Here is a 27,800-nt window from a genome sequence, read left to right as displayed (position 1 = left end):
ACTGCGGCGGCTCCTCCTCGCTGGAAGCCCCGGCGCTTTTGGCTGCCCTTTGAAGTCGGAGAGGGAGAAGGAGGGAGGGAGCGTCTGGGGCTGCTGCTGCTGCTCCTGCTGCTGCTCCTTCGCTCCGAGCCGCCGCCGCCACCGCCGCTCCCAGCGCCCATCCCCGCAGCATCCATCCCCCCCCTACCCGGCTCCGGAGCATCCATCCCCCTCCTGCCCGGCCCCGGAGCATCCAGGTACGGCCCTTCCCGGCCCCGAGGGGTTTTTTTTTGTTGTTTTTTTTTTTCCTCTTTCTCCCTGCTGCGTTGGGACCGAATGCCGGTGCGGCTCAGCCGCTCCCGGGGGACGCGGAGCTCCAGCGGTCCCTGCTCCGCGCTGCTCGCAGGCGACATCCCTTCCCCCGCCTCTTTAATCTGTCTTCTATTTAACCACGCAGCTCTGCCCGGCTCTAGGATAAACTCTGAGCGAGCTCTGTTATTGGCTTTGAGTCAGAAGTGTCTGGAAGCCTTAATGAAAACCAAGTGTTAAGGCAAGTCGCAGCCACCTGTCCCCGGCATCCCCAGCCAAGCGCCTTGGGCTTCCATTAATCAATGGATTTGCCTCTTGGAAAGAGGCTTTTGCATGCGGGACCTCAACCCTGGGGCCATGGCAAAGCGGAGATGGGGACCTGGAAGCCCTCTGGTAATTTCCCCTAAGCCAGATAGCAAAGCTGTGCCGGCAATTCTGCCTTTCCAAACCTGCCACAAAAAGCCCTTTGCGAGAAGGAGAAAAAAAAAGGTGTAGGAAAGAAGCTCTTTATGTTGCAGGTCTGCAGTCCTGCCCCTTCTCCCCAGGAGCAGCCCCTCTCCTGCCCTCCTCCTTCCCAAAGATGCTGGCTGGTTACTTTTCAAGGGAAATTAGCTTAGGGGAGAGTGTTGGTTTTTGGGTTTTTTTTTTTTTTTCTCTTTCTTACAGACATGAGCTGCTTTGATTGCCTGGAAGCATGATTTCCTGAAACCTGCTCCTTTCTGGCTCTTGCAGTGAGGTTCACAATAAAATGTATTGTGGTTTTGAGCTGGGTATTATTTAAGAAAATGCCATTCTGGGTTACTCTCTTTCATGAGGCAGATGGAGAAAGAGATGAAAGGCTGACACTTGGGATAATTCATTTCTGCTCTTTAATTGTGGGTGGTTTCTATAAGAACAGGCTTCTTCTCTGGGAATCGGTGGGAATTGGAGTGGAACAAATGAAAAAAAAGAAAAAGAAGGGCTGTTAATCGCATTTTTTTGTATATGAAGCCTTTCATCTCATTCTTCTAGGAGCAGTTGTGTAAATGGGGATATTTAAATGCACTGCTTTTATGGATCTAGAGACACTTCTTGTTACTGGCTGCCTCTTGTGCGGTGCTTGCTTTGGTGTAAGCCGCGCTCCCTTCCAAGGCAGGCTTGGAGCCTCAGCTCCGTGCTGGTGGTATCATGCACAGCCACTGGGAACCAGCGTGAAGTTGTGGTTTGGAACAGAGCAGCTGAGCTGGGATGTGAACCTGTACCGTGTTAATGCTTCCATTAATTAAATGTAACTTCAGGATATATAACTGCGGTCATTGGTGTTTGGTGTCACTTAGCTGACCGGGAACGCTGAAGAAGACTTGTGCTGTGTAACCCAGGCTGCAAATCAGCCTCTGCTCTCGAAGGGTGGTGGGGCTGGGTGGGAGTCTTTCTTAGCACAGTGTTTGCTTGCTTTCTAGGATGAAGATATCTAAGTGGAAGTGGAGCAGCATCTCCATCAGTGTGCGGTCCCAGCTGAAAGGCACCCTGGCCCTTCTTCTCGTGGGCAACGTTGCCTTTGTGATAGCTCAGGTAAGTATGGTGCTGTGCTGGGAGTCTCTGGGCTTTAAAATGATGTGGTGGCTGGGATGGGTAATCCCTGGGACTGGAACTGGGCTGTGCGTGTGTCAGGTCTCCAGCAAATGCAAGGATGTATGGCTTGGCATAACTCCTTAGTCTGGGCTTAACCTAAGTTGTGGTGAAGAGGGTACACAGATCACTACCAGAGCTCTGAAAGGCCATGGACTGCTCTTGGGTGAGCACTGCTTCCTCGATCCCTGTGGTGGTTGTGGTTTTTATTTACTTTGCATGGAATGTTCTTGTCCCTTTCCCAGTAGACACAAAATTAACAGAACTCCCCTCATCAGCAGGTGATTCTGGATGGAAAAATGCATCCCCTCCCCAGCAATGAGCAATTGCTGGGAACCCTCAGCAGGTTCTGTGCCCCTTGTGAAGGGACGTGAATGTCTTGCTGGGTGCAGGCGTGTGGTGGTGACACCATGTAGGTGGGTTTGCAAGGGTTTGCTTAAGCTTTCAGCAAAGCTTTTGGCTGTATCCAGCTCTTCAGCTCCTTGAATTCATTGTGGAGCAAGAGTCAGAGAGCACCAAAAGAGTTGGAGAGCTCAGGGTTGTTTGGGATCTTGGTTTTGCCAACTGAGTGAAACAATGAACACTTCCTTCCCTAAGGAATCCCAAATATTGCCACTTCATTCCAATTTGTAATGAAAACACAATTAGAAAAATGCGGGGTTTCTTGCAAGATGGAAATATCAGACTTGACCTCAGATGGAGAAGGCCATGTCCCGTTTGCTCAGGGCAGGCTGGACAGGGAATGCCCTCAGTCCACCCGCACGGGTTCCGCAGTGCGGATACTGATGGCTGCTTCTCTCCACAACCTGCCTGATGCTTCAAGCAGGACCTGGCGCAGACCTCCAACAGCCTGGAGGAAGGAGCAGACGTCACCGCGTACTGGTGGGGCGAGTGGACCAAGTGGACGGCATGTACCAGGACCTGCGGGGGAGGCGTGAAGTCCCAGGAGAGGCACTGCCTGCGGCAGAGGTACGGCACCCGCCTGCCAGGGTGTGGGGAGCTCCAGCTTGCTGGAGGTAGCCTTGAGCCAGAAGGTCATCCATCGGTAGATAAGCACTGGTGAAAAGGTGTTGTCTGGCAAACCCTGCTTGTGCAGAAGGTAAGTGTGCCCCAAGCATTCTGCCGTGAAGATGCTGTGCCCTCGGCATCCCTGCCAGGAGAACCAGCCAAGCAACTCCTGTGTTGGCCCTGAAGTTTCTCCTGCAGGGAATAGTGAAGATGGGCTGCAGACATAGCGTAAGCTCGTTCTCAAGACTTCTGGGGACAGCAGCGAGGACATCATAGTGCAGGGTTGGTTTGGGATCTGCTGATTCCGGCTGCTCTGTCCATGGCTCTGCCCTTTCCGGGCTGTGTGGTTGCTAGAAGTTATCTTGAAAATCTTGTCCCCGGGCCTTTGTCCCCATGATACCTCCAAGGATGCTGTAATAAGAACAGTTTGTGCTGCAGATAAAGTTAGAGGGATTTTTGCTAACAACTCCAGTGAGACCCTGATAGATTTCTGTGTGGCTTTGCTACATGGAGACCAATCTTACAGTGACGGGGGACAAACGTTTAAAAAAGGGAAAGGAAGTGCTTCTGACCCTTGTCTAACCGTCATTTCTTTATTCAGAAGAAAGTCAGTGAGTGGGCTGGCTAATAAAACTTGCACTGGAACATCCAAAAGATACCAGCTCTGCAAAGTACAAGTAAGGATATCCTTTTTCTCATCGGGAACACTGGATGCAAAATGTGGAAAGTCATGCTTGCTTTATCTGATGGCATTTCTGGGCCTCTCAGAGGGGACACTGTCTTGTAGCTGTCACCCCTCCAAGCAAGTGGCATTCCCTTCTTTGGTGTCCATCACCACTGCGTCAGGGCTTTGGGTCTTTTGCCTGCACTGGGGGCCATAAAACCCACTGGATGGTTCTTGCACCGTCTCCTTGGGGTGTTCCCCTGGCTGTCCCTGTGGTGGGAGGGGGAGGTTGTGGCTCTGGATGGGGCAGGCGATGGAAACACTCCTTGCAGCCAGTTGAGATGTGCCAGAAACCTTTCCTGCGTTTTGTTTTCATCAGGATATTAATGTATCCCATTCTAGGAGTGCCCTGCGAACGGAAGGAGCTTTCGAGAGGAACAGTGTTCATCATTTAACTCCCATGTGTATAACGGCAGAACATATCAATGGAAACCTTTATATCCTGGTAACAAGACATTCTTTGTGTGTGTTTCATAATGCTTAGCCAAAATATTTTGATAGTTATGATGCTGTAGCCTGCAGGAAGGCTCCTCCTCTGCTGTTTTAAAGTGATTTTTCAGAGACACATTAACTGTCTCCCAAGTTCAAAGATGCGTTCTGCAGCTGCGGGGTAGCTTAAACATAAAATAGCAACAAGAATCTACAGCCGTAGCCTTTGTTGGTCACAGCTCTGAAGGGTCAGAGAGCTGAAAGGCTGGAGGAGGATGCGAGAGCATGGGATAATGGACTGTGCTGGCAGGGAGAGTCCGGCTCACCCGAACAAGTGTCCTTTGAGCTGGGGCCGTTGCTGGCTGCTGCACATTTTGGTGACATTTGCTCACTCCCACCTCCTTCATGTGCTCTGTCAAATGTCACCGAGAGGCTGGTGAGCAGTTTGGTCATCTGGGGTGAGCGATGCAGGAGTCAGACTGAGATTTGATTTCAGTTTTAGGTACCTAACTCCCATCAGAATCGAGCATTAAACAAAAATCACGGCCAATTTTTGGAGCTATTGGGAACTCGGGACTCCTCTGCTGGGGAGGAGGCTCCTGGGCGCTGGTTCTTCAGAGTCACAGTGCCACTTGGGTGTCTGCAGGTGGAGATGGGGTCTACTGCAATTTTCTCATTTTAGGAGTCTCTGAACATACCTAAGAACAACTCTGCCTCGTGAAATTACTTGTTGCTTCCCTTTATCTGAAACAAGCCTCTGTCTCGCCGGCCTTCCTGGAAGTGTCAGCGTGGTAGAGCTTGGCCCATGGCAGGCTGGTCAGCTAGAGCTACTTGGCTGCTCTTGTCCCTTTCCTATGGCAAGGTGACAGTTTCTTTGAACGTATTTGCTCTTCAAGATGATTCACCGGAATAGTTACAGTGAATTGTTTTGTTTCTTAGCAGGCGTTCACGTGGCTCCTGGGGGATTTGCAGAATAATGTTTTGACATTGATGCTGTCTTGCTTGGGCACACAGGCCAGTGGGTATATGACCGCTCACTAGTTGGTGGTGTTCAACACTTAGCGTTGTGTTTCTGATGCAAAAATGAATTTGCTCCCTGCGGATGTTAGAAAATATGGGACTGCTGAGACAACGGATGTAGCCAGCCAGTTGCCTGCAGAAAGCAAAGGGTGAATTAAGTCCAGCTTGGGTGGATGCTTATGGAAAAGTTCTGATGTTTTAAGTTGCTATGATTGTTTTTAACATAGTCTTACTTGTATATGTATTTATAACAATATAACTAGATTAATTTAACTTGTGTATTAAATATTGATATGCGAACATGCATGTTTTTTTGTGTAATGCGTATATATAATCACTACTGCAAGTCCTTGCATGGAATAGTGGTCATTACGGCTGATGCTAGCGATACCGCTGGCATCTCGAGGTGCATCCGTTCCGGGCAGCAGAGAGGACTGCCTGCCCGTGCAAAGGCTTGCAGCAGTGGGCTGTCACGCTGTCAGAAGTGCCATCTCCTGTCACGCTTGAAACACAAGAGATGGTAGCTTCTGAACCGCTGGCTGCTGCGCAATTGTGCTGTTGCTGCTGTTGTTTAACTTGGCAGAGATTCATTGACATTGGTAGGATGAACGTTACTGTGTTTCTGCTGTTTTGAATGTATCTTTATATCCTTTCCCCTTAGATGACTATGTTCACATTTCTAGCAAGCCCTGTGACCTCCATTGCACCACTGTGGATGGTCAGAGACAGTTAATGGTTCAGGCTCGGGATGGAACATCCTGCAAATACACTGATTTCCGAGGGGTTTGCGTGTCTGGAAAATGTGAGGTTGTTAAACATTATAGCAAAAATATTGTTAGTAGCATTCAGAAAATTACAACGGGTGCGGTGTTTGCCTGACCCTCTACTCTATTTTTGCATTTCGTAGCCGATTGGATGCGATGGCATTCTCTTTTCCACCCACACCTTGGATAAATGTGGAGTTTGCCAAGGAGATGGGAGCAGCTGCACTCACGTGACCGGCAGTTACCGGAAAGGAAATTCTCATCTTGGTGAGGCTTTTGGGGGTTCTTATGCTTTATTTGTGTCAGAGGGCTATTATTTAAATGTATTTTTTGATTAATTGCTTTCAGCTCTTACCAACTGCCCTGTTTCAGTTTTTTCCCATGTTCTGTGTCTTAATGCCCCTTGTAAATTTGGTTTTTGTTAAAGAAAAGTAGCGACTTCGCATGTCGCTTGTCAGAAGCCTGAGGTCTCTGATGCTGAATGGTGCAAAAATGTTATGCAAGAGGCTGGTGTCTATTTTAGTCTCATTTCTCATGATCCTGTAAGGCTAAAAGTAAATGATTTGTAATAACAGGAAGTGAGGGTGTTTTGAAAGAGCAGGATTTCTAAAATTACTGTGATGTAAAGCAACAAAGCCTGCCTATACAGTCATAGAACGGTTTGGGTTGGAAGAGGCCTTAAAGCCATCCAGTTTCAACCCCCTGCCATGAGCAGGGATGCCTCCCACTGGCTCAGGGGCTCCAAGCCCCATCCAACCTGGCCTGGAACCCCTCCAGGGATGGGGCAGCATCACTGCTCTGGGCAGCCTGGGCCAGGGCCTCCCCACCCTCACAGCAAGACATTTCTTCCCAACATCTCCTCTAAATTTGTCCTTCTTGTCCTAAATGTATAGATCCAACTTGGGAATGAAGGATTAATGAGGACCAGTTTGAGGTGGAGCAAGCTGAGAAACCTCAGTGGCCTTAGGGGGACTTTGCCCCACCTTTTGCCTGGCGTGAAGCAAAGGGGAGCGAGAGGGGAACCGAGTTGTAATCTTGTGCTGGGGTTTTGGGAAACCCAACTAGCACAGGGTTTGATACTGAACCGCAGGACTGCTTCTCTGGCTGACAAAGCAGTGTTAAGATATCTTTTCCTATACCAGTTTAGATAAACTTGGTATTTATGCATATAAAGATTGCATCCTTTTACCCCCTTAGCTATGCATTTCCACCATAAACCAGAATGTATAGTTTACACCATTATATTTTTTTGCTATCGACAAGGTCCGTTTGCAGCCTAACAGTTATCCACATTAGTTTTTTCTCAATCCATACCTCCTCAGAAATAACATTGGATCAAGGCCAGTTTACTTGATATATTGCAGTATTGACTACTGAATGTTTCATTCAGAGGATTCATTACAAAGTTCCTCTCATTAATCTGTAGTTTCCCGTAGGCTATTCTCTGGTAACGCACATTCCTGCTGGAGCAAGGGATATCCAGATTGTGGAACGGAAAAAATCTGCAGATGTTCTGGGTGTGTATAACCTCTTGGTACTTCCCTAGAATGCATGTGTATCCGAAGTAATGCTTTTTCCAACGTGAAGATGAGCGTAGCTTTATCGCTGACATGAAGTAAACCCACAGTCAATGTAAATCACAATCACGTAGTCTAAGGCAGTGCATTTCTCCTCACTGCGGTTTGAGCACCTGGGCTGTAGGTATCAACACTTTGGTTGCTTTAGTGCAGAAATTGTTGGTCGATAGTGTTGCTGCTTCAGTGTTGTATGACAAATACACTGGTGCCAGGTCAGATAGTTGAGTGACTTCACCTCTCCCGTGACCCCCTTGATCCTCTCCCGCTTGGGGAATGTGCAATGGCCACATGACAACAGCACTAAAGAGATATGACCTCTGCGTTGCCTTGCTGAAGTGTTGGTGGCCACACCATCCACCTCATGCTGGGGATGGCAGAGCTGCTCAGGAGGAGTGTGGAAAAACCTGGACTTGCCCAACAGATGTAAATTTGCTACCATCATGCCCTGATGCTGCCTGAGGCTTGTGGCTGTGCGCAGGACGGCTTGGCTTGGTGCAGTTCCTGCTTAGCTCTGGATGACCTGTCTTGGGCCACTGCTGGGTCGAGTACCATCAGCTCAGTGCTCTCAAGGAGGCAGCTCTCACTGTTGGCCATCTGACAGTCTGCTTATTGTCTGCTGAGCCATGATTATTAAGTGTTCGTGCTGGGCTAGTGCCAAAAGGGGCGGAGGAGCCATGGACTCATGTAGCCACATGCCCTGGAGCATGCAATGTAGAGGGACACGTGGCCCAGAACTCGGGGCACGTACACATGTGATGGAAAATAAATGACAAATGCATTATAATGTGGGAGAAATGCTTGTCTTACTACCGTGATGCTCTCACAATTTTATTTTCTGAATGAACAAGTGGCAATATTGCAAACCTCTGATCTTATGTGATGGATCTGGCTTTTCTCTCTCATTTGAAGCTGTGGCAGATGAAGCCGGGTACTATTTCTTCAATGGGAACTACAAAGTTGACAGCCCGAAAAACTTCAACATTGCAGGCACGGTGTTCAAGTACCGCAGGCCCATGGATGTTTATGAGACCGGCATCGAGTATATTGTCGCACAAGGACCGACAAATCAAGGGTTGAATATAATGGTGGGCTTTGACTCCTCAAGTTTGCACGGCTGAGGGTGATGGGGAAGGGAAAAACTGTTGGATTGAGGAATGGGTGGGTGCGAGAGCAGAGTCCTCCTCCGGTTTCCCCGGTTTCCTGGGCAGCTTGAGTGGGAGCAGTGACTGTGCCCAGGTCCTTGCATGAACCTTCTTCTATCTGCGTCATTGCCCTCGGATGCAGGCAGAGCTATGAATAATGAACGTGGGCTTGGTAACCCCTCTCTCCACAGGGAGAAGATGCCTCAGGCACCGCAGGGGGAATTTCTCTTCTACTCCTTGACATTTTTATCTGAGTTGCCTGGCAGGGGAAGTAAAAAATAATAAATTGGGCCTGATAGCTTAAAGAAGTGCATGAAACTTAAACCTAAACTCTTTCTTGAAACCAAACCATCTAAAACCAGGTATACGAAGAAACGTAATCTAATTTTCTGCTGAGCAGCCAGCTGGAGCTCAACTGCTGCTTTCTTTCATGTAGCCTCAGGCTCCCGGGGAAGTGGAAGAGGTGATTGCTTGGGTGCTTATAAAGCATTAGACCAATAAGAACTTGTAGTGTGTCAGCTGTGAGTCCCCATCCCCAGTCAGGGGTGTTGTGGCTGGAGGGGGGCTGTGCTTGCTCCTCATAGTCGCAAAAAGTGGTTTTGCAAGTGGTGATTGGTAACTTCTGAAGTGGCTCTGCCAAGTTTCTGGTCACTCTGCAGCAGAGGAAGAAATGTGACCTGCGGCTCCCAGTGACCAAACTGGGGCTGATCCCCAGGCCAGTGCTGCCAAATAACTTTGGAAAATTGTTCTGGGCTTCAGTTGTAAAAAGTTGGCAATATGATGGAAAGCAGATTGGAAAAAGCAAAGTTGATGCTCCCCAACTGTCAGGTCCAAGATGAATCACAAGCTTTGCGTGCCATATATTCGCTGCATCCGCTAATAATTTAATTTGTTTCCTAGGTCTGGAATCAAAATGGCAAGAATCCATCCATCACGTTTGAATACACCCTCCTGAGGAAGCCACACTCAAAAAATCTGCAGCCCATCTACTACACCTTCTCAGAGTCAGATAGTGAAGAAAGCAGAGAGTTCGATGGAGACGTGCCATTGGGTTTTATCCAGCACAATGCAACGTATTTTGGGAAAATCTCCAGGGAAGGGATAGACTTGGAGAACCAGGTGTTTGGAAGGCAGGACACGGAGGAAGATTTAAACTTGAGCAAAGGTCAGGAAACCAATGAGGTCTATGAAAGAGCAGAAACAATTGACTGTGAGCCAAAACTGAAGGGCAAACAACCCCAAGGTAAGGAGGAGACTTGGGCCTCACTGTTCTGCTTCTCAGAGCTCTTGTTAAGAAATGCTCTGTTTCTACCTCTGGTGATACTGCTGGTTTGTTTTTTGGAAACCTTGGAAAGTTCTTTAAAACATCTCTGCTCATAAATCCTCTTTGCCCTTCAGGTTCTGGTTTCTTGGGGGCGAGGGGGTGGCCATGGGTAATGTCTCCCCACTGGTGCCCTGCTGTGCTTTGCCTCATGCCAAGGACAGAAGGGATCCCTGAGTGCACAGAGGTCCCTGTCACAACATCTTCCATCGCCACCTACCTCTACCCAGTCCCCAGCAACCTCCTTTCCACTCCGGTCCCTTGGATGTCCCACCACCAAACTGCCTTGAGTGCTTTCCCAGCATGGCTGCATGGGCTCTGGGGCCAGGAGGGCATCTTCCTTTCTGACCTCTGCTATGGCTTGGGGCTGTGCTAGCAGGTGCTGAGCTCTCCTCTGGCCATGCAATAGCAGGATGAGACCCACAGAGCTGTGTACTCTTCCCAAAGGGATACAACCCCATGAGATTTCCCCTTCCCAAGACCTCAACTCCTGCCTCTGGCCTCCCGGGTGGCTGCTCAGGCTGTGGCGTGCCCCTGCTGCTCCTGGCTGCTTTCGCCTCCCAGCCTGAATGCATTTTGTGGTTGTCATTGTTGTTTCCCCCTGTTGGCTCCAATCTAGATTCAAACGTAACCAGGTCTACTTACCAGACAGACCATGACAACAGAGACATCGACCTCACGCTTAGCTCCAGAGAATTCCATTCGGAGAACGCCATCACGGACAAGCTGCTAGACAAGACTTCGGACTCCAAGGAGTTGGTGCTCAACATGACCATGAACAGCATCTTTGCCCAGGGAGACCCAATCAACTCTGTGGGGTCACACATTGACAGCCTCTATGTTGACTACGAGGACACCGATGGTGTTATGACCTACGCCATTAATAGCACCTACATGGAGCTGAGCAACGGCAAAGCCATCAATGCGTCTGCAGAGACGCCTTTTTCAAATGTCACTGTCACCGTGACCAGCCCTCAAGGGAACAGAACCCACAAAGCAAGGTAAGAGACATGTTTTTAACTGTAGTCAATCCTATTCATTGTTATTTTTGACTTGTAATAGCCCTGTACTCAATGCAGACTTCATTGCATGGTTTTTGTCTGCTTTGCAAGTCAGAAGGTAAGTGGGGGTAGGATGATGTATGTGAAAGCTTTTTCGGGGGTTGATTTGGAAGGAAGGGTCGAAGGTCTGGGAGCAGAAAGTCAAGAAAGCATGTAAGCAAGAGGAAAATTAACTGCTCTCCTTAGTGGGAAATTCGGCAAGTCCATGCTGATGTCTGTCAGCTTGTGCATTGCTCTTGGCCTGTCATAGCTCATTATGAGAGCCATGGCCATAAAGAAGCCTCTTCTTTTCATCTTCTCTTGACACCCTGCTCTGATTTCCCCAAGCCCCTTTCTCCAAGTTCTGATGCAGCAGAAGTTGGTCCTGGCCCCTTTTTACCCACCCTTTTGACTGCCACTCATGATCCTCCTTACTTGTGTTGGCAGGAGCTTCCAGCAGCTCCCAGGCACGGTCCTGCCTTCTTAACTACTGCTGGAGAGGCAGAACAGGACACCAGGAGCTCTTCTGTAGGACCTGCAGAAATAGCCTGAGTTTGCTACCTTGATGGATGCAAGAACAGTGCAATTAGTCCCTGCTTTGACGAGAAGCTCAAAAGCTCTCCAGTGACTGCTCATTAATTGGTATTAAGGCCATCACTTCGGGCTTCATTGAAAGGCTGATTTGGAGTGTTATATAGTGGGAAGGTTAAAAAAGGCATCATCTTTAGCAGCAGAATTCATCCAGGCAAGGATGGGTGGGGTGAAAGGGAGTCTCAGGATAGTGCTTGTCCACAAGTCTGTGTCTTTTGGGGTGCCCTGGGGCTCTCTGGGAAGCAGCCACAAATTGTAGCAATCCATGGATTGCTGAGGCTGAAATCAGAGCCTTGAAAGTCATCCAAGTCCCAGACCCACAACCATGGATCTGGATCCTGCTGTCCCCCCCTACCGCTTGGCAGGGGCCCACGGCATCCAAACCTCCCCTGTGGGGCCCCTCCAGGCTCTGGTGCTCTGACCCTCTGTCTCTTAGGCTTCGGCACCAGTCAAACATGGGTTATGATGCTGAGTTGCAGAAGATGTAAAGCATTGAGCAGATGCTCTCTGGTTATAGTTAGATGTTTTTACCTAGAACTTATACAAGCTTACGCTAAAGCAACCTTATGCTAAAGAAAATGTCCACGCAGCCAAATGTATCAACAAACTTCTGAATGATAAGAATATTAAAACATTGCCAAGGGCTCAAGTCTATCATCTCTTCTCGTGGCTTGGCTTGGAAACTGTGCCTTCAGCTGCCAAGACAAGCATTTCATTAGCTCTTTGACAGGCGAGGGCAGCGCTGTCAGCTCCCCTGCCTTTTCGTGCCGTGGGGGCAAGGAAGGGGCTGCCCTGCATGTTGGGGTTTGCCTGTCCCCCCTACCCTCCGTGGGTGGCCTTGCCTGGCACCCTGTACCCACACCTCCCCCCCAGTAGCTGTTGAAGGGGTCTCAGTGCTTTCCTACCTCTCGGCAACGCAGGATGCACGCTTTAGACTTCAGAGCAGCTTGGCTGTTACAGGATAATCACAAAAACTTTCAGTGGTTCCAGTGCAGTGTTTTTTTGTGGTGCTAAAAAGCTCCTTGCGCTATCCCTGGCTGCCCATCTATTGAAGACACAAGGCAGGGATTTAAAACCCTTCAGGAAGGATACCTAGCATAGCAATTTTTACACCCCTCTCAGCATTCTTCCCTTGCTTTAGTTCTACAGTGTTCCTTCTTCTTCCCCCGGCTCTCTAGAATAAAAGATCCAAGATCTAAGCACTCGTAGCTGAAAAAAGGTGTTTGCTTTCTGAGTTTTACACTAGCCAAAATGCTGCATCCAGGTGCAGCTGGGTTTATAGCCTGGGCTGAGAGATGCTCCTCTGGCTCTTAGGCTGTGGAGGTGGTTGAAATGCCAGTGGGGCAGTTAGGGTGCAGAAAACCTGCTCTTTGGAGGCATAGAACTTGATTTAAAGCAAATTGAGGGGAATACCTGTATCTCCTTTAAAGAGGCTTCACCCGCTGCGTGGAGGTGTTGCTCTCCACCCTAGAGGTTCAGAAAGTCCCATCATGTCATCAGCAATTAGAGCATCTGCGTGTGGGGGCACTTGTGGAGGAGGGAGAGAGGGGCACGTTTGCAGGCGCAGAGTCCGGCTCTTCTGCCCCTGCTGCAGGGATGGGTGATCCTTGCTTCCAGGAGATGGGACAGAGGGGACTCTGTCGGGACAGCCTTGTGCCCAGGCCTTCATCACTTCCCCCTTCTAATTTACTACTTCAAGCCCAGGTGCAATCATATTCTCTAATTCCCACCTCCTAGGTGGGAATGGTATATAAGGAGCCCCAGCTTGGCTCACTGAGGTTGGGATTAAAGCTATATCTTCCACCCTACGTGGCAGGATGCGGTCTGGCAAGTAGTGGGTAGGGTGCTGGAGCACGAGGCGTGTGAAGAACATTGGGGATTGACTCGTAACTCCAGCAGGAAGGGCTGTTGTGGGGACAGCTGGAAGCTGCACTGAAGGAAATGGTGGTGGGGCACAAGAGAACCTCTTGCCCTGGGTGTGGGGCAGGGTGTTGCATCTCCACATCTCCACCCTTGGACAAGGCCAAAACTAGGCCATGCGAGGCCCTGTGGGACCCAGTCTGTTATTGGGTTCAGCCTAGTTCTGGGCAGGAGCTTGGATTTGAAACCTCCTAAATCCTTTCAAGGCTCGTTTTGGGATGGATGGTGGTTCTTTGATCACTCTCATTCCTTGTCAATGACCAAGCAAGGGAAGTTCATCTCTTTGCAGATGAACTTACATACATACTTGCAGACCATAACCATCTCGTCTGTACACGTGGGACAGTGTTGGTTAGGGGTGATGCATTTTAGTTCTTTATAAACTGGTGTAGTTCTTAGTGTGGATGGAGTTATCCCGTTACAGGAACACCTTGCACCACTGCCGCGTGTTCTAGTTCCCCTCTGGGAACAAGCCCCGCTGGCCCAGGAATGGGTGGGTGACTCTTGTGCTGTGGTGGGGAGGCACTGCTGCTTTTCCTCTCCTGGAGCAGTTAAAGCCTTTCCATGGTGTGGCAGGGCAGATCCTGGCTCCCTTTGTCCATCATCCCATGCCCATGTTGCGGTGTGCAGCCAGGGCTGATCCAGGAGCCACAAATTTCCCCCTTTGCTTAAAAATAAAAGCTGAAGTAAAACACAAAAATGTGAGCCTAGGTCTCTGGGCATTGGTCTGCCGTGTTTGTGCGCACTCGTTAGGGTTATTCTTCTGCTACAGGGACTGGTTTTGGAAGATGGGCAGCCCAGATCTCAGCTGGGGGTGAGGGATTGACGCTGATTTTTGGTGCTGTTGCCTGCAAAGCAGAAGCAAAGAGCAGGAAGGGAAGAAAACGCTTGTCTCTATAATAAAGCTCATAATAAAGAGGAAAAAAATAGTAGAAAAGCCCACCAGCTTTGTAGGACAAAATGCTGTTTGCATTTAGAGGAGAACAAAATGACAATTTTGTCTTTGCTTGAAATGGTACAAAAGGTAAATGCTGCCCTGTAACGAAATGACTGATGTATCTGGAAAGAGCTTGTCCCTCTGACCTCGTTAACCGTAGAAGCAGCTCTTTATTTAGGATCCCGTACATCAAAGGGACACTGTTGAAAAATTTTCTCTCTTCAGATGTGGTGTAAAGCTTATTTTCAAGCCTTATTTTCCCATTCCAAGAGAGTGATGTCCCTGTCATGGGATAACTTGGTGTTTTCTTTGGTGGGTCCAAGAGCAGGGTAGAAACTGAAGGATCTAGGCAATATCCCGTTTTCCAGGCAAATTAAATTACAAAATGCAGATGATGACTATATTTTAATGGATCTTGCTGCAAACTGTCATCTTGTGAGCCCTCTCCCGGCTGGGCGGCAGCAGGCGGCACTGGCGGCAGCCGCGGCTGAGCTGGGCTCAGGGGCTGCTGCGGGTCCCCAGGCAGAGCGGTTTTGGCAAGATAAAGCACTATTTATAGTGAGCAGAGGTGGTTGTTTTTCTGCAAAAAGAAAAAAAAAAATAGTCACATTCATTTCAGTTCCATTTCAAACTCAGGAAGAGACCGTTTGCCAAACTGACAGAGGCAAAATCAACAAGGAAAATGAAATTGTTGTTGTTTTCAATCATTCTGGAGGCTCAGTGCTGGTGGTGGAAGGAGGGTGGGTCCAAAAGGAAACGGCTGGATTCTCACAGTGTCCTTTTAAAGGTTGATTTGATAAACTGGACCTGAATTCTTTCTTACGAACAACTAAATAAGGCAATTTCAGAGCTTCTGCTGCCTAGAAATCATATGAGCTGCATATCTCGCCAGGCCAGAGACAACTGGATGTCAGGATACAACCTTGTACGCTATTTCAGTGTAGCTGTTTCAAGGGTTTGAACAAAGGTATGAGAACAGAATTGAAGCCTTTTGTTGTAAAGGTGCAGTATCCCTGATGTGTTATAACCTCACAGCTTGTAGGACGCACTGAACGGGGAGAAGCTGTTATTCTTAGTTTGACAAATGCTTTTTCGTACACCAGGCTGACTCCTTTCCCGATGGCATTACATGTTTGAGCGCAGCCGTGGATAGGAGAGATGCAAATTCCCTGCCTAAAATAAACCAAAATAAACCAAACCAAACCAAGAGTGGCGAAAAGCAGCGGGTAGGCAAATGGCATGCCTTGATGTTTAAAAGCAAAGTGTGCTTTGGAAGCGGATTTAAACTCCTATGCCACGTGTTGGCTTTTGGAAGGAATGAGCTGCTGAGATCTGAGCAGCTCGAAAGCTCTGCTGTGTTGAGCAGCACGAGTCAGCGTTGCCCGGCCCTGGAGACACAGGGAAGGAGATAAGGAGATACTGCACCTTTAGTCGCTGTATGCTGAGGGCCAGGTGTACTTGAGCAGAAAAATGCAAACTTTTGTTAAATTCTGAACTGTTTCTATTTGTGGGTATTTTTATCCCATTCTCTCTATTTCTAGACAGTGGAAGCTCTGCCTCTAACCAGGCTGGGGATTCTACTTGGGGCTCAGGACAGGTATGTTGTGAAACAAACCAAACCGATTCAAACAAACAAACCCCAAAAAAATCAGAAAAACCAAACCCAACCGCCAAACCAAGCAAATCCCCTCCCAAACCCGAACCCAACCGAACTGCAGCCTGCTGGCAGATGTGTGTGTCTGACGTGGCCTATCACCGCTCGCCTTGTAAATGCCTTTTTTTTTGTTGTTTTTGTGTTTTTTTTTGTTTTGTTTTGTTTGCTTATTGCTAGAAACAGATTGAAGTTGTTAAGAAAGGGCCAAGGTGTGAGTGCTGCTGACATGTACAGGTGGAAGCTTTCCTCCCATGAACCCTGCAGCTCTACATGTACCACAGGTAGTTATAAGAAGCAGCCAAATTCTGCACAACCGCTGAAATCACCTGGTGTGTGAGTCATTTTTATGTCTGTTAGGGTTGGGAAAGACCTGGTGATGTGTAGGTGATCTTGTCATCTGTTTAGCGTGGCCTCCAATCTGTTCCACCCGGGTGCAAAGGCAGGGAGAGCATATGAGGGCTGGGAGTGTGTAAAGCCCACCAACCTCAGGGACCAGGCGTTGGTGCCCAGCATACCCATCATCCTGCAAAACACCCTCCTCTTGGGAAGCTCTGAACATCACCTTCCCTTCCCAGCTCAGCAGGGAGATGCTGGGACTCTGTAGGATCTCCAAACCTTGCTGAGTCTCAGCATATTGCCTCTTCTTTTTTTTCTCCCTCCCCTTTTTGACTGTTCAGAGGGGTTTGAAAAGCTCAGCTGCTTCCCCACAGAGTGAAATTTTGAAGATTGTTTAGCTCTGGCAGGAAACAAAATCGCATTTGGCTTTTTGATTTGTTTTGTTATTTTATTATTTTTTTTTCTCCCACTTCTTCTTCTACCTCTGAGCCTGATCTTGGCTGCGAGGATGTAAATCTGGAACAGCGATGTGGATGCCAGGGATATCAAAACCTGGCCTTTTGTCTTTTTGCATAAATTCCCCCTTTTTCGCCCCCTCAAAGCCTCGAGGCACCTGATTGCTCTCCTCCTTTTCTCCTTGGCTGGGGCATCCTGGCCCCCGTGAGCCCATCACTTGTGATGAAGTGTGTGCAGGTCTTGCGCTTGCCTGCACCACTCCCCCATCCATGAAATAATCCAGATCCTGCAGTGCTTCTGGAATTGGAAAGAAGGGAAAAAAGAAGGGGAGAGGAGATTGTAATCTAAGGGACATCTCTCTAAAGAGCAAATGCAAGGATTTTATTTTTCAAGCATGCCAGAGCGTTTGTTCTTGTCCAGCAGACACATGTCCTCAGCAGGAGCTTTGTGAGCCGTTCGTTTCCCCAGGATCCCATCAGCCACATCTTCTGAGATGTTTTTGACCTTTGATCCCCTCTGAACAAATTCCCCCCCCCTGGCTGGGCCAAGTTGCTCTGTCTTGGTTTGCAGCTGGCAGGGAGAGGTTTTACTTCAATTTCTCCTTTCTCGTTGCCTTTTCTTAATGACATAGCGCAGAGAAGCACTACCATGTCAAGAGCTGTAGATCTTTTTTTAGTTTCATGTAAACCATATGTTCCCAAGAGTTACAATTCTTATTACCTGTAGCCAGAGCAGCCTCCTGGTTCCCAGCCAGGTCCCAGAATGGACTTCACAACATTTATTCTGGCACGGCAGGCTCTAGGGGAAGAGGTCTCGATCTGACGACACCGGGCTTTCAGCGGAGGGGCAGGAGGGGCAGGTGCCTCCTTGCAAAGCCCCCGGGAGCCCTTCCTTGGCTTAGAGCGCTGGATAAACCTTGAAGGGCACCTGGACACAAACAGGGTGTAATGCATAGAGAGAAAGCGGGTGGATGGAGCGGGTTGGGGACCGTTCTCCCTGTCGCCTCCACCCACGAGCCTGGCAGGGTGGGAGCTGATGGCAGTGAGGCGGAGAGAGCTGCCGAGCAGACTCATTGCCCCGAGCGTTTCCTATAAAAATGTTAGTCATATATTGATCTTGGTGGCAAGCCCTGGCAGGGCTGGCTGTGCCCGCTTTTGGAGCCAGCCAAACTCCACCACGCTGCCAGGGTTGCCTGGGTGGCCTCTGCGGTTCTCCCCTCCCAGCAGCATCCATTCTGCAGGTCAGAAAGTCTGGCTTTCTGTTTTCCATTGGGAGGAAGTTTGGAAAAATGTAGCTAAAAAAAAAAAAAGAGAAAAGGGTGAAAAAAGAGAAGAGTTTGGATGTCAAAATCACCAAGCGTCCTGTGTTGTGTGTGTGTATTCTCTTTGAAACTAGGAGTGATGTCCACATATGCTATGTGTGTTCGCTATGATGGGATCGAAGTGGATGATACGTACTGTGATGCCATGACCCGTCCCGAGCCCGTCCATGAGTTCTGTGCTGGGAGAGAGTGCCAGCCAAGGTACCACCTCAACAGGGTGCTCCTGGGGGGGCTCTGTGCTTTCTCCGAGCTGTGGATGTATTTGGGGGAGGGGTTTGGTTTGGATTTATGGGGAGGGAAGCAGCAGGGTTGGCCCATAGCACCCCCATCCCTTCTCCCTCAGATGCATCTGCCCAGGCTGCACTGGGACTCAGCAGGACTTTCTTCCTGAGTGCTTTAGCTCAAACTGCCGGGTTAAAAAGTCCATAAATCCTGGCAGAGTTTGCAGCTGGGGCTCCCATCAAGCCCAGTTTCTAACAATACAGGCAGTGTTCTGCCCTGGCCAGTGTGGGGAGGGCCATGTGTGTGAACTGGGTGGAGGGACCAGGCTTGCAAACTATGCCACAGATCAGTGGTCCCTTCAGCATCCTGAATATCTCTGAGGTTCGCTGGTATCGGGGGGCAAGAGCTGGTGCAGAGGGGAACCCCTGCTGGAAGTCCTTCAGAAGATTTTCCTTCTGATGCAACTCTTGATCTGAAAAGCGTGACTGCAGTCCAGAGCCAGGCTGTACTCGGGCACCTCGTCCTTTGGAACATGGGATGTGCTGATTGGAAGGTTTCAAGCTGTTACAGGCAGGGCAGACCAGTGTCTGTCAAAGGGAGGAGGACTGCACTGGTGTCAATCTATGGGCAGGGCAAAGGGAGTGATGCCAGGGACCAGGTGTGACACCTGGTCCTCAGGAACTGTTTGCTTTTGCTTCTGGTAATTGTGAAGGAGGATGGGGGAGGAAGGCACACGCTCTTTGCAGTGTAAGAACTCGTTGAACCTTGCACATTAAGGCTGAAAGCTAGGGCAGGCTGCAATCGAGGCAAGAAAAACATGAGGAGGTGCTGGTGCTGCGGGTAACGTACCTGCCCTGTAGGCACCATGGGGACTTGATGAGTCAACTCGGTAATTTTACAGCACAGGCATCGAGACTCTTTTTATACTTAGGTTATCCCACTGGTCTTTTATAAAGCTGCCCCTCCTTGTAGTTGTGGTGTTCCAGCTCTGTGGGTTTGCGCTGTGAGAGAGAATTGCTGCTCTCTGATTTACCAGTGATTGCAGCTCAGCGGTGGGTGCACAAAGCCGGGGGCTCCGATGGAACAGTCGAGCGCATTCACTAGCACTCGGGCAGATGGGATGCTGCTTGGACTGGCAATGCTTTTCCCACAGAACACTCCAAGAGAATGTTGCCTGATCTGGATGGACCTTGGTTTCATCTCCCTTCATCTCTAAAAATATGATGTCTCCTTATGGGTTCTTGTTGTGCCTGGAGCCCCGTGTGGGGCATGAGGCTGGCTCTGCTGCCCAGAGAGTGACAGCGGTGGGTGGCCCTGGGAGCTGCATGGGGCAGCTTGTGTCCAGAGGAGCTGTGATTTCTCATCTGAAAAACTTAGATTTTTTTTTTTTTTTTTACATTTTTAGCTTATCCTTTAATTCAGAATTGCTATAACATTACTGTACTGTAGAAAAATTTACTTTTAATGTTTTATCCTTTGGTTTACAAGCTGCTTCTCTTGTAATGTCAGGATAGTAAGGGGCAGGCAGTGTCTTGGAGCAGATCCCAGCTCTCCCAGCCCATTGCATGATGCCAGAAGAGTCAGGCAGACGGTGGTACGTGAATGTCTGTCCCAGCGGGGCTCAGACAGCTTTGTGTGACGTTATTGCTGGGATTTGCAGGGTGATGGATGGTGCTGTCCTCTCTCTACTTCAGCTGATCAGGCAAAAAGAAGAGGTCGAAAAAGGATGAAAAGCATGGCAAAGAAATGTGCTAGCACATCCGAATAACAGCCTGTGGGCGATAAATGCTCAGCAGCGAGTGCAGTGGTTGGTGCCTCACTGCCCAGCATCTCCTCCCTCTTGGCAAACTGGTTTTAGCATCTGCCCCCATGGGCATGAGTTTAGGTCTGCTGGATGAAGCCAGCAGAGGTTAATATGTGCCATCCCGTGGGGAAGTGTCCCACGTGCTGGCAGCTCGTTCCTATTCCAGCCATCCCCCTCCAGCTGAGAGCAGGCAGGGCTTTCCCGTGGGATGCCGTGCCCTGTGCGATGGCCTCTCTTGTCTCCACAGGTGGGAGACGAGCAGCTGGAGCGAGTGCTCCCGCACCTGCGGGGAGGGCTACCAGTTCCGCATCGTCCGCTGCTGGAAGATGATCTCTCCAGGATTTGATAGCTCTGTCTATAGTGACCTCTGCGAGTCCGCTGACATCACCCGCCCAGACGAGCGCAAGATCTGCAAGAACCCAGCCTGCGGGCCCCAGTGGGAGATGTCGGAGTGGTCTGAGGTAAGTCCCTGGGCAAACTGATGCCCTGGCGAGACCGTGTGCTTGCACTTCTCTGTTCTTTTTCTGACCGAAACTTATCCGTGGCCACCAGACGCTCGGCCTTTTAAGGTGCTGGCTGTAGGAATTGCATGTGGACATGCAATTAGTAATGTTTTTCTCTAAAATGAACCGCTGGGTCCCCTGCAGGATGGGGAGGACACCACTGCCGGTCACTTGCAGGCTCCTTTGACCGCCCATGAAGTGCTGGCAATGCCCACTGAGATAGCACAGGAGCCCCCGGCTGAGATCCCACCACCGCTCCTTGCTTGGCAGCCTCTTTGCCCCATGGCGCAACTCAGCAGGTGTAATTCACCTCACACGTGAATTACATTCCCATAAACTTCCCTTCCTCACCTCTAATTTCACTGCACCCCGTGGAGAATTAAACTATTTTCTAGTTGTGCCTTAGGCAGATCCTTAAAGCAGCTGGAAAATGGTTTGAGGAGGTGCAGTGCTGCTCTTGCTTTGGCTCGTTGGTTTGCTTGGGAACACTTGTGAAAGGCTTTCTGCCCCTGAATTCATTTCCAGGTGTGGATGTGACCCCTGAATTCATTTCCAGACACAGCCAATGCTCTTGCAAAAAGAAACCCATGGAAACAATCAAACCACTGCCGCTTCCTTTGGGAGCTGGGGCCAAGCTTGGGAGAGTCCTCTGGCTGCCACCAGCATCGATGCTTGTGGTGCAGGGAGGGGCACCCAGCACGGCTCACAGCGAAGGTGCCGAACTCCTGAGGGTGCAACTGTGCCCTTATGCGTTGCTTTGAAGCGGCTCTGTCTCTTCAGTGCCTTCCGGAATTGGGCGTGTGTTGGGAGAGTGAGATTTTGGGTCTGTGTCAGTCTCCAAGCTCGCTTGGAGTGTCACCGCCAGCCTCCTGTGATGGTGATGGCTGTGTACAGAGCATGTAATTTGTGCCCTGGAGCTTGCACACTCATTGACTCTCTACAAAGGAGCAAATGTTGTTGCTGCTATTAAATAAATGTTGTTGCTACTCTTAAATCAACCCCAGGCTCCTCCTAAGCAAGAGCAGACTGAGCCCCAAGCCAAGCTGCCCACCGGTACGAACTTGACCCACAGTTTACACCATGAGAGATCAGTCTCTTCCTCCTGGGAGGCTCCCGAAACAGTTCTCTGTCATAATTTAAATGTCTCTTTTTTCCTCCACAAGCCGGGGTGAGTTGTTTCCATTGAGCCAACGGAGGGGCTGGTGCATTCCCTGGTGTTGCAGGATGTTTTGACTCTCCCAGCTGGGTAGAGAGGAGCTCCCTGTGCACGTGCTGGCGCGTTATTTTGACTGGCGGAGCAAACCAGAGCGGCTTATTTTGTACAAATCTGTATTCTCCTCCAGCATGTGTCAGGGACAGATTGCTTGAGACAGTCCCGGAGTAGTTTGTTCTTAGCCAGCAGCAAAGCTAATCTCGTTTGGATCCCATCTGAAGCAGGATGCCAAATTGGCTGGGGAAATAGGCATAAAAAAAAAAAGCACGTTTCAGGGATCTGAGGATTAACGTATCGGCACAGTGCGGCTGAGCGCTGTGCTGTTGACACTTTTCCCTGCTTTACGTTATGCATGGAGCAAAAAATGTGTATGTGAGACTGTAGTAACTCAAATCCAGTTCTAAATAATGTCACGGGGCTGCACGGTGCCAAGTTTATCCACAACCTAAAAATCTCAGTCGTGCGGTTTGGGGAAAACATTCTCTAGAGAGGTGGAAAGGAGCTGGCTCTTCCTGCGGAGGAGGAGAGGGAGATCTCACCCATCTTCTAAGTGACAGCTAAAGCTCTTCAGCTCTGATCAGGCATTTCTGATGCCTTGGGTGTTCACCCTCCGGCATCTGGCATCACCCGGTGGAGGGCTTGCACAGCACTCGGGCAGGATATAGCCCTCCTGCACCTTAACCTGACTGTTGAAGCTACGGAGGTGTTTGGGGGAAGAGAGGTGGCTTTGCTATGGATTGTTTTACAGTTGGCTGCGCGTTGTCAGTGTGTCTCCTTAGAGTTTCATGTTAAAAATGTCAAAAACCCAGGAGGCTGCTCCCAGTTCCCATCACGGCGAGAGCCCCTGCTGATGCCATCCCCTCTCAACAGTGCTCAGCCCGGTGCGGAGAGCGGAGCGTGGTGACACGGGACATCCGCTGCTCAGAGGATGAGAAGCTGTGCGATGCCAACACTCGGCCCCTGGCTGAGAAGAACTGCACAGGGCCACCGTGCGACCGGCAGTGGACTGTCTCCGACTGGGGACCGGTGAGATCCCGGGGTTTCTGGTCAAATGGCTGCGGTGACCCATTTCAGCCTTGCTTGTGTCTTCGGTTCTGGGAATTTTGGTGCTGGGCTCATCCTCCCCTGCCCTGGGTCACCCTGCCCCACTGCCCCTGCTCTGGGCCTGTGCTGGCACCAGGGAATGATGGTGTTTGGGAGCACTGAGCCTTCTGCTTCCCAAGGCTCCTCTGCGCACGGGGCAGGGATGAGCTCCGGGATGGGCTCTGGCACTAGGGGTGAGCCAGCATCCCAGTGGGTCCCGTGGCAGATCCCCCGGCACTCCTCCCTTGCAGGGGATGGGATGCAGGAGGGGTTAAACCCCAAGTGACCTGGCTGAGGGCCTTAGCGGGTGTCAAAACCCCCCTTGTCTGTCTGCTGCACAGCGTACCTTGACAGTGCTGAGGCACCATGTCCAGAAAATGAACCCTCTCTCTTTATTGCCCCCCCGTCGCCTTCCCTTTTTTTGCCCCCTTCCTGTGCAATTCTGCTACAGAGACCCTCTCCATCCCAAGCTATTTTTACCCAGGTTTTTGGTACATTGGCATCAGCTAAAAATAAGTCGTTTCCATGGCAGCAGCGGCGCTGTGGAACACCGTACGTTTCTGCAAGAGCGGCCACAGAAGAGATGGGGAGCACTCCCTGCCGCTGCTGGCACTCGGGGCAGTGCCTGCCTGGCCCTTTGCAGGGGAGAGATATTTGCAGCCACTTGCTTGATCCCCTTTGCCTTGGCCTCTTCAAGAGCCACCCTGGGGTCCCCCGCTTGCAGTGCTTCCCCTCCTGCCTAGCTTGAGGAGATGCTGAGTTTTGCTCAGCACCAGCGTGATGGGGCCACGGGATGCCCAGGGAAGGATGCGCTGAGCTCCCCTGCAGCTGTTTTAAGCTGAGCCCCAATGATCCCTCCGTGATTTAGGAAATGTGGGGTTGGGGAGGCAGCTGAGCCCCATGGAAGCATCCCGGACCCTGTCCTGGGCAGCCCACAGGGCTGGGGATGAAGATGGGGACGGGGATGGAGCCGTGCTGCCCTCCCTGCTGCTGACCACCTGCTGTGCCCACTGCGGTTTCAGTGCAGCGGCGGCTGCGGGCAGGGCAGGATGATCCGACACGTGTACTGCAAAACCAGCGACGGGCGGGTGGTGCCGGAGTCGCAGTGTAACTTGGAGACGAAGCCGCTGGCCATCCATCCCTGTGGGGACAAGAACTGCCCCTCGCACTGGCTGGCGCAGGACTGGGAGCGGGTAAGTGCAGCCCCCCGGGGCTGGGGGATGCTTGGAGCGAGGGATTGGTTTTGGGAGGTGATGGAGGAGGGATGCGGTGGGGTCGGGCTGGGATGCAGGGGTCTCAGCCGATGCCCCTTGTTCTCCCGCAGTGCAACACCACGTGCGGCCGGGGTGTGAAGAAGAGGATTGTGCTCTGCTTGGAGATCGTCAATGGGAAGATCAAGACCCGCAGCCCTGCAGACTGTGACATTACCAAGAAGCCCTTGGAGGAGACGACATGCTTTGAGCGGCCGTGCTTCAAGTGGTACACGACCCCCTGGTCAGAGGTGAGCAGGGGGTGGCTCACGGAATCTGAGTGGGGGAAAATACCCTTCCTTCAACATGCACTTGTCCTGAGCATGTGGTGCCCCATCCCCTCATACCAAGGGCTGCACCACCTGCAAAATAACCCAAGGAGATGGGTGAAGCTCTCCAGGACTAAACCCCCCAGGGAGCACCTGTGAGGGGCCTTCTGCACTGGCAGCTTGGGGCAGAAAGCCTATCCTGCCATGGTGCAATCGGAATTGGCTGTGCTCAAGGAGAACAGGAATGAGAGGAGGTGTTTGTGGTGAGCTTTGGGTTTTTTCTTTATCCTTTTTTCTATTTTTCTCTCCTTTCCCTGCATCTGCTAGTGGGGTGTGCCTGGAGCCTGACAGATGACTGTTCCAGGGATGCAGGGGCTGGGGATGCAAAGTTTGGGGATGCAGTTTGCCCCAGCACCCTGCATGATCTGCAAAGGCAGCCAGGGCTCGGTGGCAGCGGGGACAAGCCCAGCAAGCGTGGGTGAAGAGCTGTGAAGGGCTGCGGCTGGCTCCCTGCAAGCCCTTCCCCATGCAGCCCTTCTTGCTGTCTGTGCTCCAGGCGCCTCGTTTTGTTTAGTCTTGCAAACAGTCATTGCAGCCTATAATTAGCCAAAGCAGCCCTGCTGTAATCCCAGCCTGACGAGGCATCCAAAGGGCAGCAGGCAGCGAGTGCCGGGCCCAGGAGCCGCTTCGCAAACCCACGTCAGCAGTGCTGGTGAGGAGTCCTTTTAGATCTTGGGGGTCTGCAGCTACCTTGGTGCCACGGAGCAGTGTACGGGCTGGGCCAGCGTCTTCATGGGCAGCAGGAGGAGAGAGGATCCCAGTGCCAGGGGCTGGGAGCACATCCACGTGTCCCCAGGCAGAGGCTGCTGCGGGCGGCTGGTGTTGCTGGCAGCAAAGATAGAGCAAGAGGCCAGCAGCGCAGGGCTGAGACACGACATTCACCTCCCTGCCCTGACATCTCCAGCAAGCACACTAGTTTTTCAGAGGTTTTAGCTTAACACAGCCCCATGGGATGGTAGAGTCTTGCTTTACCGCCTCTCTCTTTTCCCCAGTGTACGAAAACCTGTGGTATCGGCGTGAGGATGCGGGATGTGAAGTGCTACCAAGGGAAGGACATTGTTCGGGGCTGCGACCCGCTGGTGAAGCCGGTTGGCAAACAGACCTGTGACCTGCAGCCTTGCCCCACAGAGCCCCCAGGTGAGCCCTGCTGCCAGCAGCAGCCCCCCCGGCATGGATTTTCCACTGATCTCCCCCCCAGGCAGCACTGCCTCGCATCTTGGCTTCCACCGACCCCCAGTCTGAGGGTCATCCCTGGGAGGATGCAAAGAGAACACCTCTCCCTCTGTGCCCAAGTAACGGGGCACCACGCACTGCCTATTTCCAGAGGCAACCCTGTTAAATTAAGGGGAGAGTTCCAAAGAAGCATTCTCCGGCCTTAAGATAAAAAGGAGCCTCAGAGAGCTGATTCGGGTGCTGCTTCTGTGTGATTCCAGCTAATGTCTAGGAAGTTTTGTCTGTGCCATCACTTTAATGATTTTTGGTCTCCAAATGTCCTGCGGGATTTGTAACTATCTCGTTATCTCACTTGTCTGCTGGCTCAAAGCCTCTGTGATCTTTAGTGAGCACGTGGTTTTAATTCTTTAATAGGATTTGGGAATAAGGTTGGTGGAGAAAAGTATGAAAATGGGAGACAGAGTTGGGGCTGGCTCCTGGCCCTGCTCTGGACCTACTGGGTGCACTTGGCCGACTCCTGCAGGGTCCAGGGTGTGATGCGGTGCTTGTAAAGTGCCTTATGGTCCCCCTCGGAGCAAGCTGCTGACCCTCGGAGCAGTCTGGTTTCATGCATGCTATGGACTTTTAAGTAAAAAATATATATACATATATAAATATTAAATATTTTTTGTATATGTATACAGATAAATATATATAAAACTATTGGTTTGAAGCACAACCCTGCTCTGAAGTGTTGTGCAAGAGTGGTGCAGTGCTCTCTGGCCTCCTCCCTCTCTCCAGCAGCTCACTCGCCCTTAACTCCTGCTGTAACACTGCTGGATTTCCATTTCCTTTCTCAAACAGACCCTTTGGGGCAGAAATGGTGAGTCTGTTGGAGTCGCCCTGTGCCATACCAGTCCCAGGGCAGCTCCGTTTCACAGGGAAGAGCTTGAGGTTTGGGGCTGGGACCAAATAAGACTCCTCCAGGCCAGGTGTGATGAAATGGATCAACCTTTTCATACCTTTGCATGATGGTATTTATGGAAAAACTCCATGGTGTTTTCCAGGCGATGCTCTGCCAGATATCGGGGAGGTGGCAGTTGCAGCCAGGTGATTTGTTGCACAGCCTGTGCTGTTTCGGGGCAGGCAGTGCATGGAGGAAAGCGAGTTTGCAATGGTTTTGCTTTTCTTTTCCCTTTCCATATCGGTGCCTTTTGCCTTCTCTCCCCAGATGACAGCTGCCAAGACCAGGCAGGAACCAACTGTGCTTTGGCCATCAAAGTCAACCTGTGCAGCCACTGGTACTACAGCAAAGCCTGCTGCCGCTCCTGCCGCACGCCCCACTCCTAGTGTCGGCAGCATCCTTCGCAAGGGCTCCGTATACCATTTAGTAAACACCACCCATCCCACAGACTGGTGTTAAGGATGCTTTTGGGTTGTTTGTTTTCCCCCCACCCACGCAGAACTCTCCTTGTCCCTCTCTCTTGCAGAGGACGGTGTTGGCAGGGCTTGGTTGCAAAGCTGTTATCGCTGTACATTGGTAGCCCCCTTCATCAGAGCTGTACATAACGTCGTGTATATTTGATTCCCCCGAACTGCAGACGTGTTTCACAAGGTCTTGTCCTTTGGTTTCTCTCCTCTATGCAAGTTTGGGGTTGAGGAGGGGAAGGTGTGAACTCTGTGAAGTGCGAGTTTCCCTTCGCAAAGGGGGTTAGTGCCTCCCTCCTAATTTATCCTCGAGACCTGTGTGCTCTCGTTAGCTGCATTCAAGGTGGTGGGAAGCTGGCTGTCGTTTGCTAAATGAACTCAAGCCCAAGCCCTATTTCTTTTTTGTGTAATATGTAGGTGTATACTTTTTCAGAGAATTTTATCTTATAATCAAATGTTAGTTCCATAGTCCTTACTCCCCACCCCCCCGTAATGCTGACATTGTATATAATATGGAAACATAACTGCACTTTATATCACAAAAAAAAGACGTGCTCTTTTTTAATATATTTGTTTACAGACAGTGAACTTTATCCATATAATCATTAATTTGTACTCATATGTATATTTTAATAAAGTTGTCATATTTATGGTGGTATCTTGTTTTATTCTCCAGTTTG

At 50.5% G+C, this 27,800-nt stretch overlaps 1 protein-coding gene across 12 annotated transcripts; it reads left to right on the top strand.

Annotated features, from left to right (window-relative positions):
• Positions 1–27,770, top strand: ADAMTSL2 (ADAMTS like 2). Of its 12 annotated transcripts, none has more exons than XM_054083900.1 (19): positions 1–236; positions 437–529; positions 1,728–1,839; positions 2,723–2,865; positions 3,506–3,581; positions 3,971–4,073; positions 5,739–5,884; positions 5,985–6,108; positions 7,278–7,358; positions 8,328–8,503; positions 9,461–9,803; positions 10,534–10,882; positions 16,201–16,304; positions 18,211–18,337; positions 20,410–20,623; positions 22,749–22,904; positions 23,984–24,154; positions 24,286–24,462; positions 25,533–27,770. In XM_054083900.1, the coding sequence occupies exons 3-19, from the start codon at positions 1,729–1,731 to the stop codon at positions 25,917–25,919; spliced, it is 2,988 nt and encodes a 995-aa protein (XP_053939875.1). In that variant the 5' UTR covers positions 1–236; positions 437–529; position 1,728; the 3' UTR covers positions 25,920–27,770. The 12 variants fall into 12 exon arrangements, with proteins under 12 accessions (XP_053939875.1, XP_053939877.1, XP_053939876.1 ...); XM_054083902.1 differs by having other exon boundaries at positions 2–236; positions 9,461–9,725; XM_054083901.1 differs by having other exon boundaries at positions 2–236; positions 9,461–9,725; positions 10,501–10,882.
• The last annotated feature ends 30 nt before the right edge of the window (positions 27,771–27,800 follow it).

This window comes from Cuculus canorus, chromosome 19 (assembly GCF_017976375.1).
Source record: "Cuculus canorus isolate bCucCan1 chromosome 19, bCucCan1.pri, whole genome shotgun sequence".
Lineage (NCBI taxonomy): Eukaryota > Metazoa > Chordata > Aves > Cuculiformes > Cuculidae > Cuculus > Cuculus canorus.
This window is presented reverse-complemented; position numbering and strand designations above follow the sequence as displayed.

What these genes read in the sequence shown, in the direction of transcription:
- ADAMTSL2 (XM_054083897.1), top strand. Translation starts at nt 1,729, where the DNA reads ATGAAGATATCTAAGTGGAAGTGGAGCAGCATCTCCATCAGTGTGCGG. An exon ending in AGGCACTGCCTGCGGCAGAG is followed by an intron (nt 2,866 to 3,505) that starts GTACGGCACCCG and finishes TTCTTTATTCAG; the next exon opens with AAGAAAGTCAGTGAGTGGGC. An exon ending in ACCAGCTCTGCAAAGTACAA is followed by an intron (nt 3,582 to 3,970) that starts GTAAGGATATCC and finishes ATCCCATTCTAG; the next exon opens with GAGTGCCCTGCGAACGGAAG.